The 14,025-nt window shown below is 43.2% G+C and overlaps 1 protein-coding gene across 1 annotated transcript in view; it reads right to left on the minus strand.

Annotated features, from left to right (window-relative positions):
• UBR4 (ubiquitin protein ligase E3 component n-recognin 4) overlaps nt 1-14,025 on the minus strand; it is a 78,405-nt gene that overhangs the window by 5,872 nt on the left and 58,508 nt on the right. The window contains exons 86-102 of the mRNA XM_082493705.1: nt 13,225-13,306; nt 12,052-12,225; nt 11,498-11,619; nt 10,889-11,086; nt 10,682-10,762; nt 8,236-8,323; nt 7,706-7,833; nt 7,167-7,274; nt 6,819-6,938; nt 5,906-6,096; nt 5,384-5,557; nt 4,759-4,858; nt 3,982-4,200; nt 3,608-3,721; nt 3,136-3,278; nt 2,700-2,825; nt 1,752-1,946 (exon numbers count right to left, since the gene is read on the minus strand). Of these exons, the coding sequence (XP_082349831.1) occupies nt 1,752-1,946; nt 2,700-2,825; nt 3,136-3,278; nt 3,608-3,721; nt 3,982-4,200; nt 4,759-4,858; nt 5,384-5,557; nt 5,906-6,096; nt 6,819-6,938; nt 7,167-7,274; nt 7,706-7,833; nt 8,236-8,323; nt 10,682-10,762; nt 10,889-11,086; nt 11,498-11,619; nt 12,052-12,225; nt 13,225-13,306 (2,363 nt within the window). The remainder of the gene's footprint in view (nt 1-1,751; nt 1,947-2,699; nt 2,826-3,135; nt 3,279-3,607; nt 3,722-3,981; nt 4,201-4,758; nt 4,859-5,383; nt 5,558-5,905; nt 6,097-6,818; nt 6,939-7,166; nt 7,275-7,705; nt 7,834-8,235; nt 8,324-10,681; nt 10,763-10,888; nt 11,087-11,497; nt 11,620-12,051; nt 12,226-13,224; nt 13,307-14,025) is intronic.

The raw sequence follows: 14,025 nt of genomic DNA on the forward strand, positions 1-14,025 counted from the left end.
CCAGTGAAGCATAGAAGCCTAGCGAACTCACTTTTCCTTGGAGCTGTGCATAGTACTAGAGAGGTCTGCAAGGCAGCTGGCACTGCCCCAACAGAGGGCAATACAACTGTAGAGCTATTTTTCCTTTTTATTAGAGAAAAAAATAGTCAGGCCAGCCAGTCCATGTGTTCAGGTTGTACCACCTCCCACCTAACACTAAGCACATGACTGCAGCTCCTACAGCCAGACCTTAGAATCAATTTATGTTATTCATCTACCACAAAAGCAATCACTGAAGAATACAAGCCAATTTCAAACCCCAAAAGATAGTGTATTTACTGTAAGCTTATATATGTAATTTCTTTTCCTTTCCCGTAGCTCCAGTCTCTTCAGGAGTCCTGACACCCCAGAGCTGACTGTGCAAACTCTGTGTTTCAGCAGACCTTGCGGAGATGTATCACACGTTACCACAGTCTAATGCTCTACTTCATCAGGAAGAGGCTGCCAACCAGGTAAGTCTCTCCATTTTTAAGTTAGATATACTCCCCCTATCAGGAAATTATAAAGCAGCATCCTAGCAGATAAAACTCTGTCTGGGTGTCAGTGTTGCGTGACCTTTTCATTTGCTACATGACGCAGCTGGCAGCCAACTAGTAGCTCTTCATTTTCTCCATTTAATATCAAACATGTCTTTAGAAAAAAAAAAATGTCTGGAAAGTACATAATGCATTTTTATACAACAGCCACACAGCGGGTTCTGGGCTCTCTGGTGCCAGTAAGCAGACTAACGAGATGAAAGAAGTTTCATTTATTTGTCTCCCAAGGGACTCAGAAAACAATAGTGCAGGGATCTGGACATAGATATTAAAAACAATAGACAAATTGTATTAGAGCCAAAATGTTGATTAGTTCCAGGCAGGAAAGTGAGAGAGATTTCATTGCACTCCATTTGGAGTGACCTTGGTTGAACAGGCATATATTTTAACATTTATACCCTCTTCTAATTAATATTACTTTCTGGTATCTAACTACACAAATAAAAGGCATTACATTTTCACACGGAGTACTGCATTATCAAAACCAGCTCATGCACTCAAAAGCATTTAGGTGGCTACAGATTGGTACACTTAGACATAGTGTCAAGCCAAAACATGCCGGATACTTATGCTTTGTATAAAGATTACCAAAACACTTCAGCAGCAGTGTTCCTGCGTTGCTATTGACCAGTAGAAAAATAACAATGAAAAAAAAAAAGAATTGTAAAAATATCAGGAAAATCTGATGGACCTGAATGCTACAGGAGAATTGCATTATGTAAAAACTGGAACCAAAACTGATTCTGTTATTTTCATGTTGGATAAAATGATACCAGGGTTAAGTTTTCAACTAACAACAATTACTTCATCATAGTGTCTCTCTCCTGTCTGCTCCAGAGAAAATTAAGCTGGCAGTGTTTCTTTAGTCTAATAACCCTGTTGCTCACTCCAGAGGTAATAATTACATCCAGAATGGAAAGAGAAGCTAATTCCCAATTGCTTTTACTCAATAGGTTCCTGTCATTCTGCAAGTTCAGGCGGCAACGCTTTACTCCAAACAATGTAAACCTCTAACTGTCTGCTTAAAATGTGCAATTTGGTTCCTCCTAAAACTTCAGTGTGATTTCCCATCTTTCTTGCCACATACATGTAACAAAGCCCAGCTTTCAGCCCCTATAGAGCTTTCTGAGACAAAGAGTGGAAGGCAGAGGTTGTTGGTAAGAGAAAGGTACTGACGTGTTGAGGACGTAGAGCACCGTGTGGATTATGTACGGAATGAGGTGTATGTTGCTCTCCCTTCCTCCTCCTCCTGTATCTACGCTGAATGATTGCTCCATCGCAAAACGGAGAAATAGCAGTTTAATGTCATGGACATTGAGCTGGTAGGTGGGTTCCCGTTGCCCTGTGCACTCCTGGAGGTATGTGTTGTGTCTGAAAAAACAGCAGTAAGTGATACATTATTAAAAGCTTTTTTTAAAAAAATAGTTTCTTCTTTCACACCACAGCTCAGAATCTGAGCTCATAGAAAAGCTTTAAAGAATGAACAGGATACAAATATGCAAGCACCGTCACCTTAGATTAACCTCCCCAAAGGGAGGCGCTCAGCTTACTCTGGCAAACCCAATTCCATCTGCATACGTACACACACTCATCAATACTATTTTCCCATGCACATCCAGAGTTTGGGATACCGCTCCCCGGCTGAAATGCATCAAAGATGTTACTACTCCTGATTTCCAACGTGACTGTACAAATCCAGCACAAGGTGGATGAGAATAATGCCAGCAGGACGAACCATCTCCATCTGCTTTAGGTAAGTGTAATCACTACCATCCAATAGAGGTTCGGAAATCTACACAAGGGAATTCATTGGTGTCAGACAGGTTTCTTTTGTAAAGCAGGGGGTCATTGGGCCGCAAATGAATCAACATTGTTACTATACTGCATCTTCAGGAGTGACAGGGGGCTAAAGAGGTAATGAATGTATTTATTTATATGAAGCCAAGGAGCAAACAGACACCTACACTTTTTTAGGAGATGTACTCCTGACGGCAGAATCAGAAATAGCTCAAGTTTACTAAGATTTAGCTGCCATCATCTCTGAAACTAGAATGCCTCCGTAGTAACGTACCGACTCACCTACCTAAACGCAAAACAGCTCAAGAAGTAACTACTTCTACTCACCGTGCTAAGCAAGTAGCAAAAGCAGACTCTGGCACATGAGGTCCCCAGACCGGCAGGAGCCCGTTACACTTGGTGTTGGCATTTTGTAGGGCTGCGCTCTCCCATTCTTCACGGCCGCGAGCAAGTCTGCATTGAGAAAGCAAGCCACGCCCAGAAAAGTTACAAATATGCAAGTTTTTTGTCTAAGAAACCATCAAAAAATTGTCAATTCCACAACTTTTTTAAATTATGGACTTCGCTTTTTAGCATGTAGGCCTGAAGTCTATGTGGCACGTTAAAGCAGACCACAACAGAGAAGCCCATGGCTGTCTCCAGGCTGCAAAGCGATCAAGTCATAAGCAAACTCATCCTGAGTTACAAGGCCAAGTGCCACGCTCCCAAACCACCATGGAAAATACTATCAACCCTCACTCTCCAGCCTGCGATCAGAACGTACCTGACAGCTGCAAGGTGACAATCATAGTGGACAATGTTGAAGTGAGAGACTGTGCTGTATCCTTGTTGTTTTCGGGGCTTGTTCTCAAACTCCTCTAGTGCGACACGTTTGGTGAAAGTATAAATACCGAGGACTTTCGTAGGCTGTAATGACACAACAGCTATGTTAAAGATCATGCACTTCTCTAACAGTTCACGCTTTGTACTATGTTGACACTGCACTGAATTTCATCTCTCCCAGTCCCCACCTGAAACTTATACCGATCAAATCTTTCTCCTGCTTTCACTAGAAACATCCAAGCTTTCACTGGAAACACACTTCCACTTCCCAAACACCTCTGGAATTACTGATGCCGAGAACATAACCCAAGATTTCCCAATCTCCCAGAGCCAACGCACCAGCCCTTGTGCAGCCGGATACTGGCAAGTCCCCTCAGCTGGTGAGAGGGCTCTGCAAATATATCTCACTTTACCTGAAACTTGTATCCTTCCCGGCAGATGCAGCAAGTCAGACCCGGTTCTTCTATAAGTTCCTCCATCTGTTTAAGCAGCGCAGTCTTGGTCACTACCTGACCCTTCTCATTCGTCTGAAAGAGAGAACAACTCAAGCTGGTTAAAAAGACAATGATGAACACCACCAGCCCCACCATCGTAACAGGAATGCCCACCCCATTTCCCACCCTGCTATTAGCAACCGTATTTACTCTCCCAGCAGCACCAGGCAAACCATGGGCTTGAGCTCTGCAATATTTGTCAGTAAGTCATTTTACACAATTCCTCGTGTGGCAGTTTCAGCAAGACAGAAATAAAAGATCACTAGCCTGCCATCAGCGCAAACAGACATTACCGTCATCCCCAGAGTGCCCAAGGCCTTCTGTCTCATTGCCATGGCCATACGCTTCTTCTCCGCACGTGTCTCCTTCCGGGCAGCATCAATCTTCTTATTCACCTCTGGATGTTCCCTCAGTGCCTCCAGAAGATTCTCCGCTAACGTCCCGATCCCTTCATCGCTAGACACCTGCTCCAGTTTGTGCAAGTTGGTAATTGAGTCTGTACCTATTAGCACCTAAGAGGGATTGAAACATCACACCTTCTTCAGAAAAAGGGTGCACATGACAGTAACTGTTCCCTCCAATCCCACCCACGACAGCTGAGCAGTAGCACTGATCTGGAACAATTTTTGCAAAGTGTCTTACTTTCTTCTTTGATGCTCCTACATTATGGACCCTGGACCCTAAAACTGTGTGAGACCGGGGCAATTTGCCTCTTCACTGGCCATTACTAAGAGGTCAGATGTGGATGTTGGATAAAGAGCATTCTTAAAACAACAATCAGGCCCTGAGAAGACTATTAAGACTATAAAGTTCATGGTCCTAAATTAGCTTCTCTTCACACTGGTGTGTAAATTTCACACCACATGGAATGAGAAGATATTTAAGTCAAAATCTCTGCCCACCAGACTTTTCCAGACTAACAGACGATACCTGAAGCTGGTTTGTCTCTCCAAGCCCAATAAGAACAGCATAGAATTAACTGCTATGGAAATAACTGCTTAGCTACAGCCACAAAAAGCAGCGTAACAAGCCAGCCATGTCCTACTTGGCTTTCAGGGCAGTCTCCTTACCTGCGTAGCAGGGTGCTGTGTGGCAAGTCCACGGAGCAGGCGCAGGATAAAAGGAAGTGCAGGTCGAGATAAGAATTTCTTCCATATGTCTGCATCCAAACTGCACAGAAAACAAGAGGCAGCAGCTGAAGGGCAGTCAACCGTTCTGAAAAGGCACTTGGCGGTCAGCCAGCAGCACAGCTTGCAGAGTGCTGGCTGCAGGCAAGACAAGTACCCTTCCCCCTGTGTCCCTCCGCCATTAATTAATGAAGTGACATTCACACTCCCCCTTCCATGTTGTGCACGCTAATAGCCATAGTGTCAACTCTTAGCCTTGGGATTTGTTTTATATTCATAGCTGGCCATCAAAAGCTCTGTTACAATGCAATAGGTAAGGAACAGGCAGGAAACAAACATCGTGATATCCAAGAAATCAGCTCGGATGGGTATCAAATGGGAAGATTACAGGGTTTTTGGCCCATCCCTATAGTAGCACTGTCTCACCAGACCCTCTGCACCACAGCTGTAGCAAGTCTAAATGCTTCTGAATGTGGACTCGTTAACGACTTTCTTGGAAGATTGTTGGGGTGATGAAACGAGAGAAGGATGTTCAGAATTATCACATACATTAAGTAGTGACTCTTACTTCTTTGCACTGGGAATATGCTTTTTCATATAGTCAAGGGCATTCTGCGTAATTCCCTTCTGAAGGATGAGATCTTTCAGCTGATGGCCGTTGCTGTTGTTCTTTATTCCCGCTGCTATTTTACAGAAGCAGTCTAGGAAAACTTTATCATCTCCACTGTGCTCCTCATCATACCTGAACGAAGAAAAGAAATGGTAACTTGGAGGCTCTCCAAAAATCTCAGCCTGTAATTCTCATTACATTATCGCTGAATGCATGTACCTACTCCAGCTCAGAGACTCAGAAAAGCTACTCGGACCCTTGTCACCTCAGAACATATTCTAAAGCCCTATTTCTCGAGCTACACGCTCACAGATTTCTTTTTAAAATGGCTTAGAAGAGAAATAGGAAATTAAGCTTATGCACCAGGAATCTCTGAAGCTTTGCATTACACTGAAGTAAGCATCAATGAGAAAAAAAAACGGTATAGACTCGTCAGTACAACTGATTTCACATGCTTTTAGTTGAAATATGAAAACATACTTATCAAAGTTACAGTAGGGCTTGAATCGATCAACCAGAATCTGCATTTTCTCCATTTCCCCGAAGGACAGGTAAGGGATGATGCGTAATAGGCCTTGCAAGACGCTGAGATTGGAACGGACAAAAGTGCTGTTAATCTGATCGAGCAACATTACCAGCTGATCTTTGTCACCGGTTAGTAGGAGGTTACCCTGCAAAGGAAGAAGAGCATGATTTATGTTCAGGAATAAATCTAACAGATTGAAGAAAACCCTCACTCTAGTAGCCGGTAGACTCCTCCAGTCTCGCAGGATTATAGCTCTGTACCCTGATAAGATGAAGAACAAAACCCTGCCTCATTCCCAAATGTCTCGTGGTATGGCTGTAACACCTCCTCTAGCTGACAACTGACTTCTTCCACTTACTGTTAAAGAATTTTCTAGTCAAAAAGGTCTAATAATTCTAGCCCAAGGGACATCAGATTCACCAAGAGTTTCAAAAGATGACCAAGAAACTCTTCTCATCCTCAGTGTAGTTGAAATATTGTTTTTATCCTCAATTACCTGGAAAATCAATCATGTTTTCAACATGTACGAAAACACTCAAAAAAACAAGGCAGAGCTTTGTTTTTTCTTGTCTCTCACTGGCCTGTGGCCCAAAGCAGCAAGGAAGGGATCCAAGCGGTGCCTAATAACCCCCACCCCGACTGTGCAAGAATCATTCTACAGAAGCCTTGCAGTGCTTTTGGTTCAGGGCACTCCTGTTGCCCTACCTCCACGGCCTGCTAAGACATGCCAGCAAGCGTAACAAGGGTTAGACTCCCATTTAGCACACCTCTACAGCTCCTGAAGCTCAGCATCACTGTAATAAGATATTTGCGAGCCTTGAATCCCAGTCAACATTTCCATTAGTGCACCGAGCCCCAGGCACTCACCTTGTCCTCACTCAGAGGTTCTGCATTGGATTCATCCAGTATGATCTCCATTATACTAAGCACTTGTTCGGCCACGGCCGCTCCTCCACTGTCCTTACTTTCCTGCTCAGCCACCAGAGCCTGGAGAAGATGGCAGCAGTTATTTTAACAGCAGCATTAACTGGTTTAACTGACCCACACACTTCCCCTCACTAACAGATAAAGAATGGCTAACAGATAATTTGCAGTGCCAGTCTGGCAATAGTTGAGATCTCTTGTAAATGTCATAAGGCAACATGACAGTCACAGGAAGTTTAAATTCAATGGACTCCATGGAAAACACTTTATGAAAGTCCAGGTTATCCTTACCAAGTTAAGCGTTCCCAGCATGACATTCAAAGTGTTCATCTCCGGCTTGACCAACTGCTGACGATTTATTTTCACTTTCACACAGTAACTAAACAGTTTTAACAGGACCTACAAAATACAGAGAATGCATTCTTTACAGTACCTTCAAAATGAATAGGAGGATTTTGCTGAAACTACAAGCACCCGATAATATAGCCAGCTTCCAGGCTTCTGGGGTAAAGTACAAGCCAGATCGCTAGACCAATATTAACCTTAGGACAGCTTTGGCCAAGGCAGAAAACAATCACTCTAGCAAGACAGGATTTAGTCTTACCTACTCCTCAGCTTCTACACACTTCAAAGTCTTTGTAAAGAATTGTTAACCAAGAGGAATGGAAGAGGGAAAGAAGGATTTTCTCAGTTTTTCATTAATTAGTGAACTGAAACCTCCGCTCCAACACTTAAACTGCAACATAAGGCAGACAACTCAACTTGACTAAAGTTTGTGGCATTTCCCATCACGTAACTCCTGACCCCAGAGAACAGAGGCTGAGACTCACGGTTAAGAGATGCCGGCCTTGTTTGAAGTCCTTAATTCCAGTCAGTCTGTTGAGCATGCACTCCAAGCCTCCACACTGGGCCATGACACCCGCCATCTTATAAACTTCTTCCTCATCTTCCTCTTCATCTACAGGACAGACACAGATCATGAAGAGAGGAAGCAGCCACAATATGGCAAGCTCGTGCAGCCCATGGGACAAAACAGTGAAGCAAAAATGGAGAGTACAGTACAACACATTTACCAGCAGTTCAAGTCACTTCAGCTGTATCGAATTTGAAAAGAATTATAAGCAGGAATACGAAGAAGGGCCAGGCAGAATGTTCCCCGTGCCATGCAAGTGTTCACATTTATAGTACAGACTTAAAGGGTTGTTAAAATCCTCCTCTACTTTAGGTGAAGCAGGTAAATGTAGCAAAAGCAACGTCAATCAACTTTAAGCTCACTGCTGTGAGGATAATAGTGTCATTGCTCTGCAGCGAACCTCAGATTTCAAATCTAATCCCAGCTTTCAGGAGACAAGTGCATTACCAGTAGTGGAGTCAAGAGACTCAATGAATTCCTCAGTTGCATCTCCTAGTAACCCTCGCATGCGGTAAATGATCCTCATCGGCTCCCCCTGCAAGAGAGGAGAGCATTATATTAACTATACCTCTGTGGACACCAGACTGTGAACGGTCTGGTTCACGTTACAGTGTGTAACAGACAACTCCAGCCTCAGTTCTCCTTTGTGCTGTTTTGACTATGGATGGTAACATAGAGAATCTTTCACTCCCTCGTTCTCCCCTTACTGAGATGAATTAAAAACGACAGTAAAGCCACCACCTGCAAAAACATCAATAATTCATCTATTGGTCTGTCCACCTTTCCCTAGCATCGCCAATTAGATGGACAGGCTGATAATAAACAGTCTCTTCCTCCTTGTATCTTCACCAACAGTTTCTTTTAGCACCAGGGAAAGATCTAGCCAAGCAAAACATGTTTCTCTACAGAGAAATGCCTCCTTTTCATGGCAATCTTTCCCTCCAAGGGTACTGCACAGCGTACCTGGGAAATACAGGGATCAGGCACAGCCCAGTAAATGAAGCAGGAGAGGTTAATTGGATGAGTGCTTTCAAACAGATAAAAATCTGCAGTGATGGAAAATGGAAGAGGAGGAGTAAGAGGCAATTTAATGAGCTTTCAGTAAGACAGTATATTACTAAAATGATATAGTCAAACCCACTGAAGCACAAGCTGTGCTTTTACCCTGGGGAAGGGCTAGTTTTCCAGGTGCATTTCCAGCTGGAAATACTGACAGCCTATCACTAAACTTTCCATTTTAATCCATGGGTCTGAATAAAAAGCAGAAAAGAAAAATCCCAGATTTGGGTGCAGGAGACCTCGCGAGAGAAAACCTGTCAGAGAGCGCACTAAGCCTAATGTGGAATAAGCAGTGCTTAATGTCACACCAAATACATAAGCACAGGAAAAGCCCCGGGGGGAAGATCTGCTCAAAGGCCACGCTAGAGACCAGCAATTAACACCACAGGGGCCCTGGTAAAATGGCAGATGAACAAAAAAAAAGCCAGTGAGAGACAAGGGAAACAAAAAGGGGCCTGAGGTTGCGTTCTTGTGCGCCTGTCTATTTCCTAGGGAACGTGAGCCGCAGCTCCAGAAGCGCTTTGCGGAGGTGCACACAAAGGGAGACAGATGAAAGCTGTTCATTGACAGTAACGCTGAGCAAACTCTGCCTTTCACCATCAGCACTGCATCCTGGGAGAGCCGCACGTCGGCTACAGCTCAGCATCTCACGGGAACGGCACCTCGCCGCTCCGAGCGGGCAGGCAGGCTGGGGCAGCACGTGCCATGATTTCCCTCAGTAACTTGATCAGAGTTCAAATTAGAATTCACAGATTAAGACCAGTACCTCGCTTCCCTATCCAAGTTGGTACCTTACTAAAAACATTATCACTGTCACCTAGCCTTGGGCTTGATTTTGCAGTACAGAAGGTTTTTTACATAAATAAAGCTTGATGAGAATGATGCCCCATATCATGATTCACTGAAAACAGGTGTTTTGCTGGAAATCTTCCCCACAAGTGTAGCAAACAAATGATTTCAGGAAATGGAGGTTTCGGTCAAAGGTGACTGCAACCCAAGAGTAAATGAGGAATGAAGAAGAAATGTTGGGCAAATCAGTCTTCTTTTATGATCTCAAGTGCTACTAGCAGTGCCTCTAAAGAACATACTCGTCACATGCAAGATTTAGTCTGATGGATTCCTTCTCAGTGGGAATTTATTTTAGCGGTTACAAGAAAAGGAAGGGAAGAACTTGTTCTGGACCGTGTCCACCTCTGCTTCAAGCCTACTGTGACATGGTGGACTAGTCCCTTAAGACTGTTGGGTCCATTTCAGATGAATCATCTGAAAAACAGGCAATACACACTACTAAGAGCAAATTGGGAGAATGAAATCTGTCAAGTTCTTGAGAGCCGTACGTGAAAAGCACAAGAGCAGAAGTGCAAATATGGAGAAATGTTGGATGCTCTCTGCATAAATAACTTGGGTTCATCTCTGAAGCACAGACTGATGGAGCAATCTGGTGTCCCTGTCTGTACACGCACATTAAACTGTCACGTGCAGATGGAGTGTGAAATGCACTTTGAAAGGCAGTGACACAAAGTTCAGCTATTTCCCCAAAGGAATGTAAGAAAGTTTGTTACTCAAGAAGACAGTTGGCATATCTGATACGCTACATGGGTAAGTTCAATACGCTCACCTGGGTCAGTATTATGTGCTTTTAAATCACTTATGTTGCAGAATTGAGTAACAGTCTACCCTAAGAGAGCACAAAAAGGTGCTGACCAATTATATTCAAGAAATTATATGCCAGAAAATAAATCCTGACTCGTGTGATTTTTATTCCCACCCATTTTTCTGTCACTATCAAGGACAGGCGCTTTGTGCTGTTAACATTTATGAAGATAACACATACCTCATTAGTGGGACACCACACCTTCTTGTAGACCTCAGCCACAGGCAGATCCAAACTGATGATCTTATTGTTCACCAAAAGCTAAAAGGGAGAAAACAAGAAGTCAAGAACAAGCTCACATTGCGTCACCATCCTAGCAATCATCAGCTGCCTAGAAACAGCGTCCTCGTAACTCCGTGCAAGAAACCCACACTCCGGCATTCTCACCTCCATTCCGCTGTCATCCTCTAGCAGAGCTACCAGGTCACAGTCCTGACAGATTTTGTTCTTGATGTCCCTCATGAGTGGCCCGATGCCAGGCTCATTACTGCTGTAGGGATTTCCTGGCATTCTGCCCTGTAAGAAGTCTTCCTGCTGGGGATCTTTCTCCAGAGTTACAAAGAACTCGGTCACTTCATTCTCTTCCTGAAGAACAGCAGCAGAGACAAAGTGAGTAAGCGTCCCCCTAACCATGCTCCCGTTCCTGCATCTTTATGGCAGCAAGTGACAGGATGACCCTAAATCTTCAGTCATTTCGTCACTGGTGCATCCTGCAGTACGTTGCCACACATGCAGCATTTAGAGGATGTCCAGTATCATTTAGTAAGCAAATTCCTCAGCATGAAACAATACTCCTCGTTCCGTTTTTTTGCACAGAGCATGCCACAGCAGGGAACCTGAATACTAAAACCTCAAAATAGGATACTACTACAGTTCTACACTGGGTAATATGAAATAATTATTGTAGACACTGTTTTTTTTTGCAAAAATGCAAGCAACTGTATCTATTTAAGAAATCTACTTTAGAAGCGATACTACAGCCATGTCTGTACTTACAGGATAGATAATACTGCATAGTCTCTCAAAGATGAAGACTGGAGTCCTATAGTCATCAAGGCTGTAACGTTTTGCAGTCTCTATACACACTGCCATAAACGCTTTGGTTTCAGATTCTGTGCCTGCCAAGAAACAGAAGTATTAAAATGACACAGGAGTCAATTTTACAGGGTGCTTTTTAACTCAGCATACACAATAAATCTGTCTGCAATAAGCACCATACTTTGGTGCCCTCTTCTTTTGGATATGCACTACTTAAAAGATGAAAGGCTATTTATTGGTACGTTTATTAGGAAAACCCCTTGCAAGCTTGCGTTGCAGTAAAGCGATCCCATAAAAAGGACGTAGTTTAAATTCCTGGAAAATAAGAAATTACTTCAGGCATGTTATTTACCTTTTCTGTGCCAAAAGGAAATACTGGAAGGTCCAAGCCACAAAAACCCCCTTCACTACAGTAGTCTTTTAGAAAGAAGTTCTTTGTGTGGCTGTAACTATCTGCTTTTTCACATTGGTTGACCCATGCTCTGGATTTATGGAACTGAGGTGGGTTTTACCTGTTGTCATATCTTCCAGCATCTCCAGCAGCATGTCCTGGGTTTCATCGATCAGCTTTGTTCTCTGTACCACTAACTTCCTCAAACACAGGTAACCATTCAGGACTGTACCCACCAGGCGGCTCTTGAAGTGCCTTTTGATGGACTCCACCTCCACGAAGGATGAGAGAAGACCTAAAAAGCAATGAGAAATTCAGGCAGCGGGAGAGAAAGTTTTTGATTTGTTAGCTCTAAATTTCACGTGGCCAGTAAAAAGGGCACAATATCAAAAGCAGCAGAATTAAAAGGCTTTTTACAACTCCCACTGTCAGTCCGTGGTTTAAAGCTCACTTTTATGAACTGAGTGGCTGGAGGCAAACCCTTGGCCCGTGAGAGCTGCCTTCTAAATTACACCATATGGGACCATGGTGAGGGATTGAGGAATGTGTATAAGGAGCTTTCTAAGCACTTCATACAAAATTCTGCACTTTTTGACATTTTTCTGTCACAAGATACTTCAAAAGGAGATGATTGCTCCCCTTCTAACATTTAGGCTAGCTCTGATGATGTCAGAGCAAGTGTGGTACGTGACTTAGCAGTTATATCACCAAATTGGTCATTCCTATAATAAAGTAGAGAATCAGCAAACACTTGGATTCTTTCCCATGACATATTTATCAACACGCTTTTTCTTGCAAGAAGACAGGCTTTATGAATTAGTCCATTAATTTTTTGAAGAACATGGAAGAGGATAAGAAAAAGAATGATCTAGTTAATTATATATTTCCATTTCCAACAAGCTTTTGAAAAAAGTATACCCTAGAGGACTCAAAAAAGAAAAGCTACCATAGAATAAGTAGGTAGGAAATAACAGGTAGCAATAAATCAGGAAATGGCTCCGGGAATTACACTGCACAATAAATGTATTTAAGAAATGAAGGAGAAAAGTGATTATGATGCAGTTTGTTTATAATACATTACCACAGTTCAAGTAACTAAAAACTCAAAACTGATCACAAAAAAACATGGAAAAATCTATTTAGGGATTAAGTGTTAAATTGATGGCAAAATTCCAATCCTGACGATTGCAAAACACTGAATCACATCTCTGAAATTCTGCTACATGCTATTACAGAACAATGATCACCCCATCTCTAATCCTACTACAGGGCTTGTGTTGATGCCACCAAATACCTGTGAGACTCTTCAACGCATATCCCTGCTGCAAATCAGTGCTGAGTGTTGCTTCTTCCAAGGCAAGTAAACGAGCTATTTCCTGAAAATAATTAACAAGCCCATTAGGACAAGAAACTGCAATGCCAATAATGACTAGCTGGCGAGTGTTGAACACGGGGTACAAAGGAACACAGCAAAGAAACAGAGCCAGCCACAGAGAAACAGGAACTGCAACGCAGCAGTGGAGAGGAAAGAGGGAGAGGAAAGATACCCTGAACACCCTCTTCATTTTCTCCCTATACCTACCAATTACCACTGCTTTGCTCTAGTGGCCCTCCACAATGGGCTCAAGGCCACCACTAATATGGAGAGTGTCATCTGCCTCTTTGGAGTGCACAAGGGATCACCACAGCAAACTCCTAAGACCTAACACTCTGAAAACTGCAACTTAAATGTGGTGCTTCTCCAACAGGCTGTAATTCACACTCAAGGAATGGTAGCACACCTAATCCTCACTTGTCATTAAGGGCTTTCGGAGTCCAGTCTGGCAGCTAAGACAGCTTCCAGTTTGGCCCTGGTGCCAAGTCAGTGTAGCAATATTTATACCCCTTAGCATAGCTGCCCCCAGAGCAGTTAATTAACGTGTACCAGCCAGTTTGCGCTGAGGAATGCAACAGCTGGGGATACAACCACTGTAGCTCTTTCTGTTCAGAGATGTCAGCGCAGAAGTGTGAACTTTATAAACCTGCTAAGGGTCAGCAACAGGTCACTGAATGAAGAGATGAAGATTTCAAAGCGAAAAAGGCCAAACTGATAGGT

The sequence above is a fragment of the Vanellus vanellus genome, assembly GCF_965231255.1.
Source record: "Vanellus vanellus genome assembly, chromosome: 20".
NCBI classification, from domain to species: Eukaryota; Metazoa; Chordata; class Aves; order Charadriiformes; family Charadriidae; genus Vanellus; species Vanellus vanellus.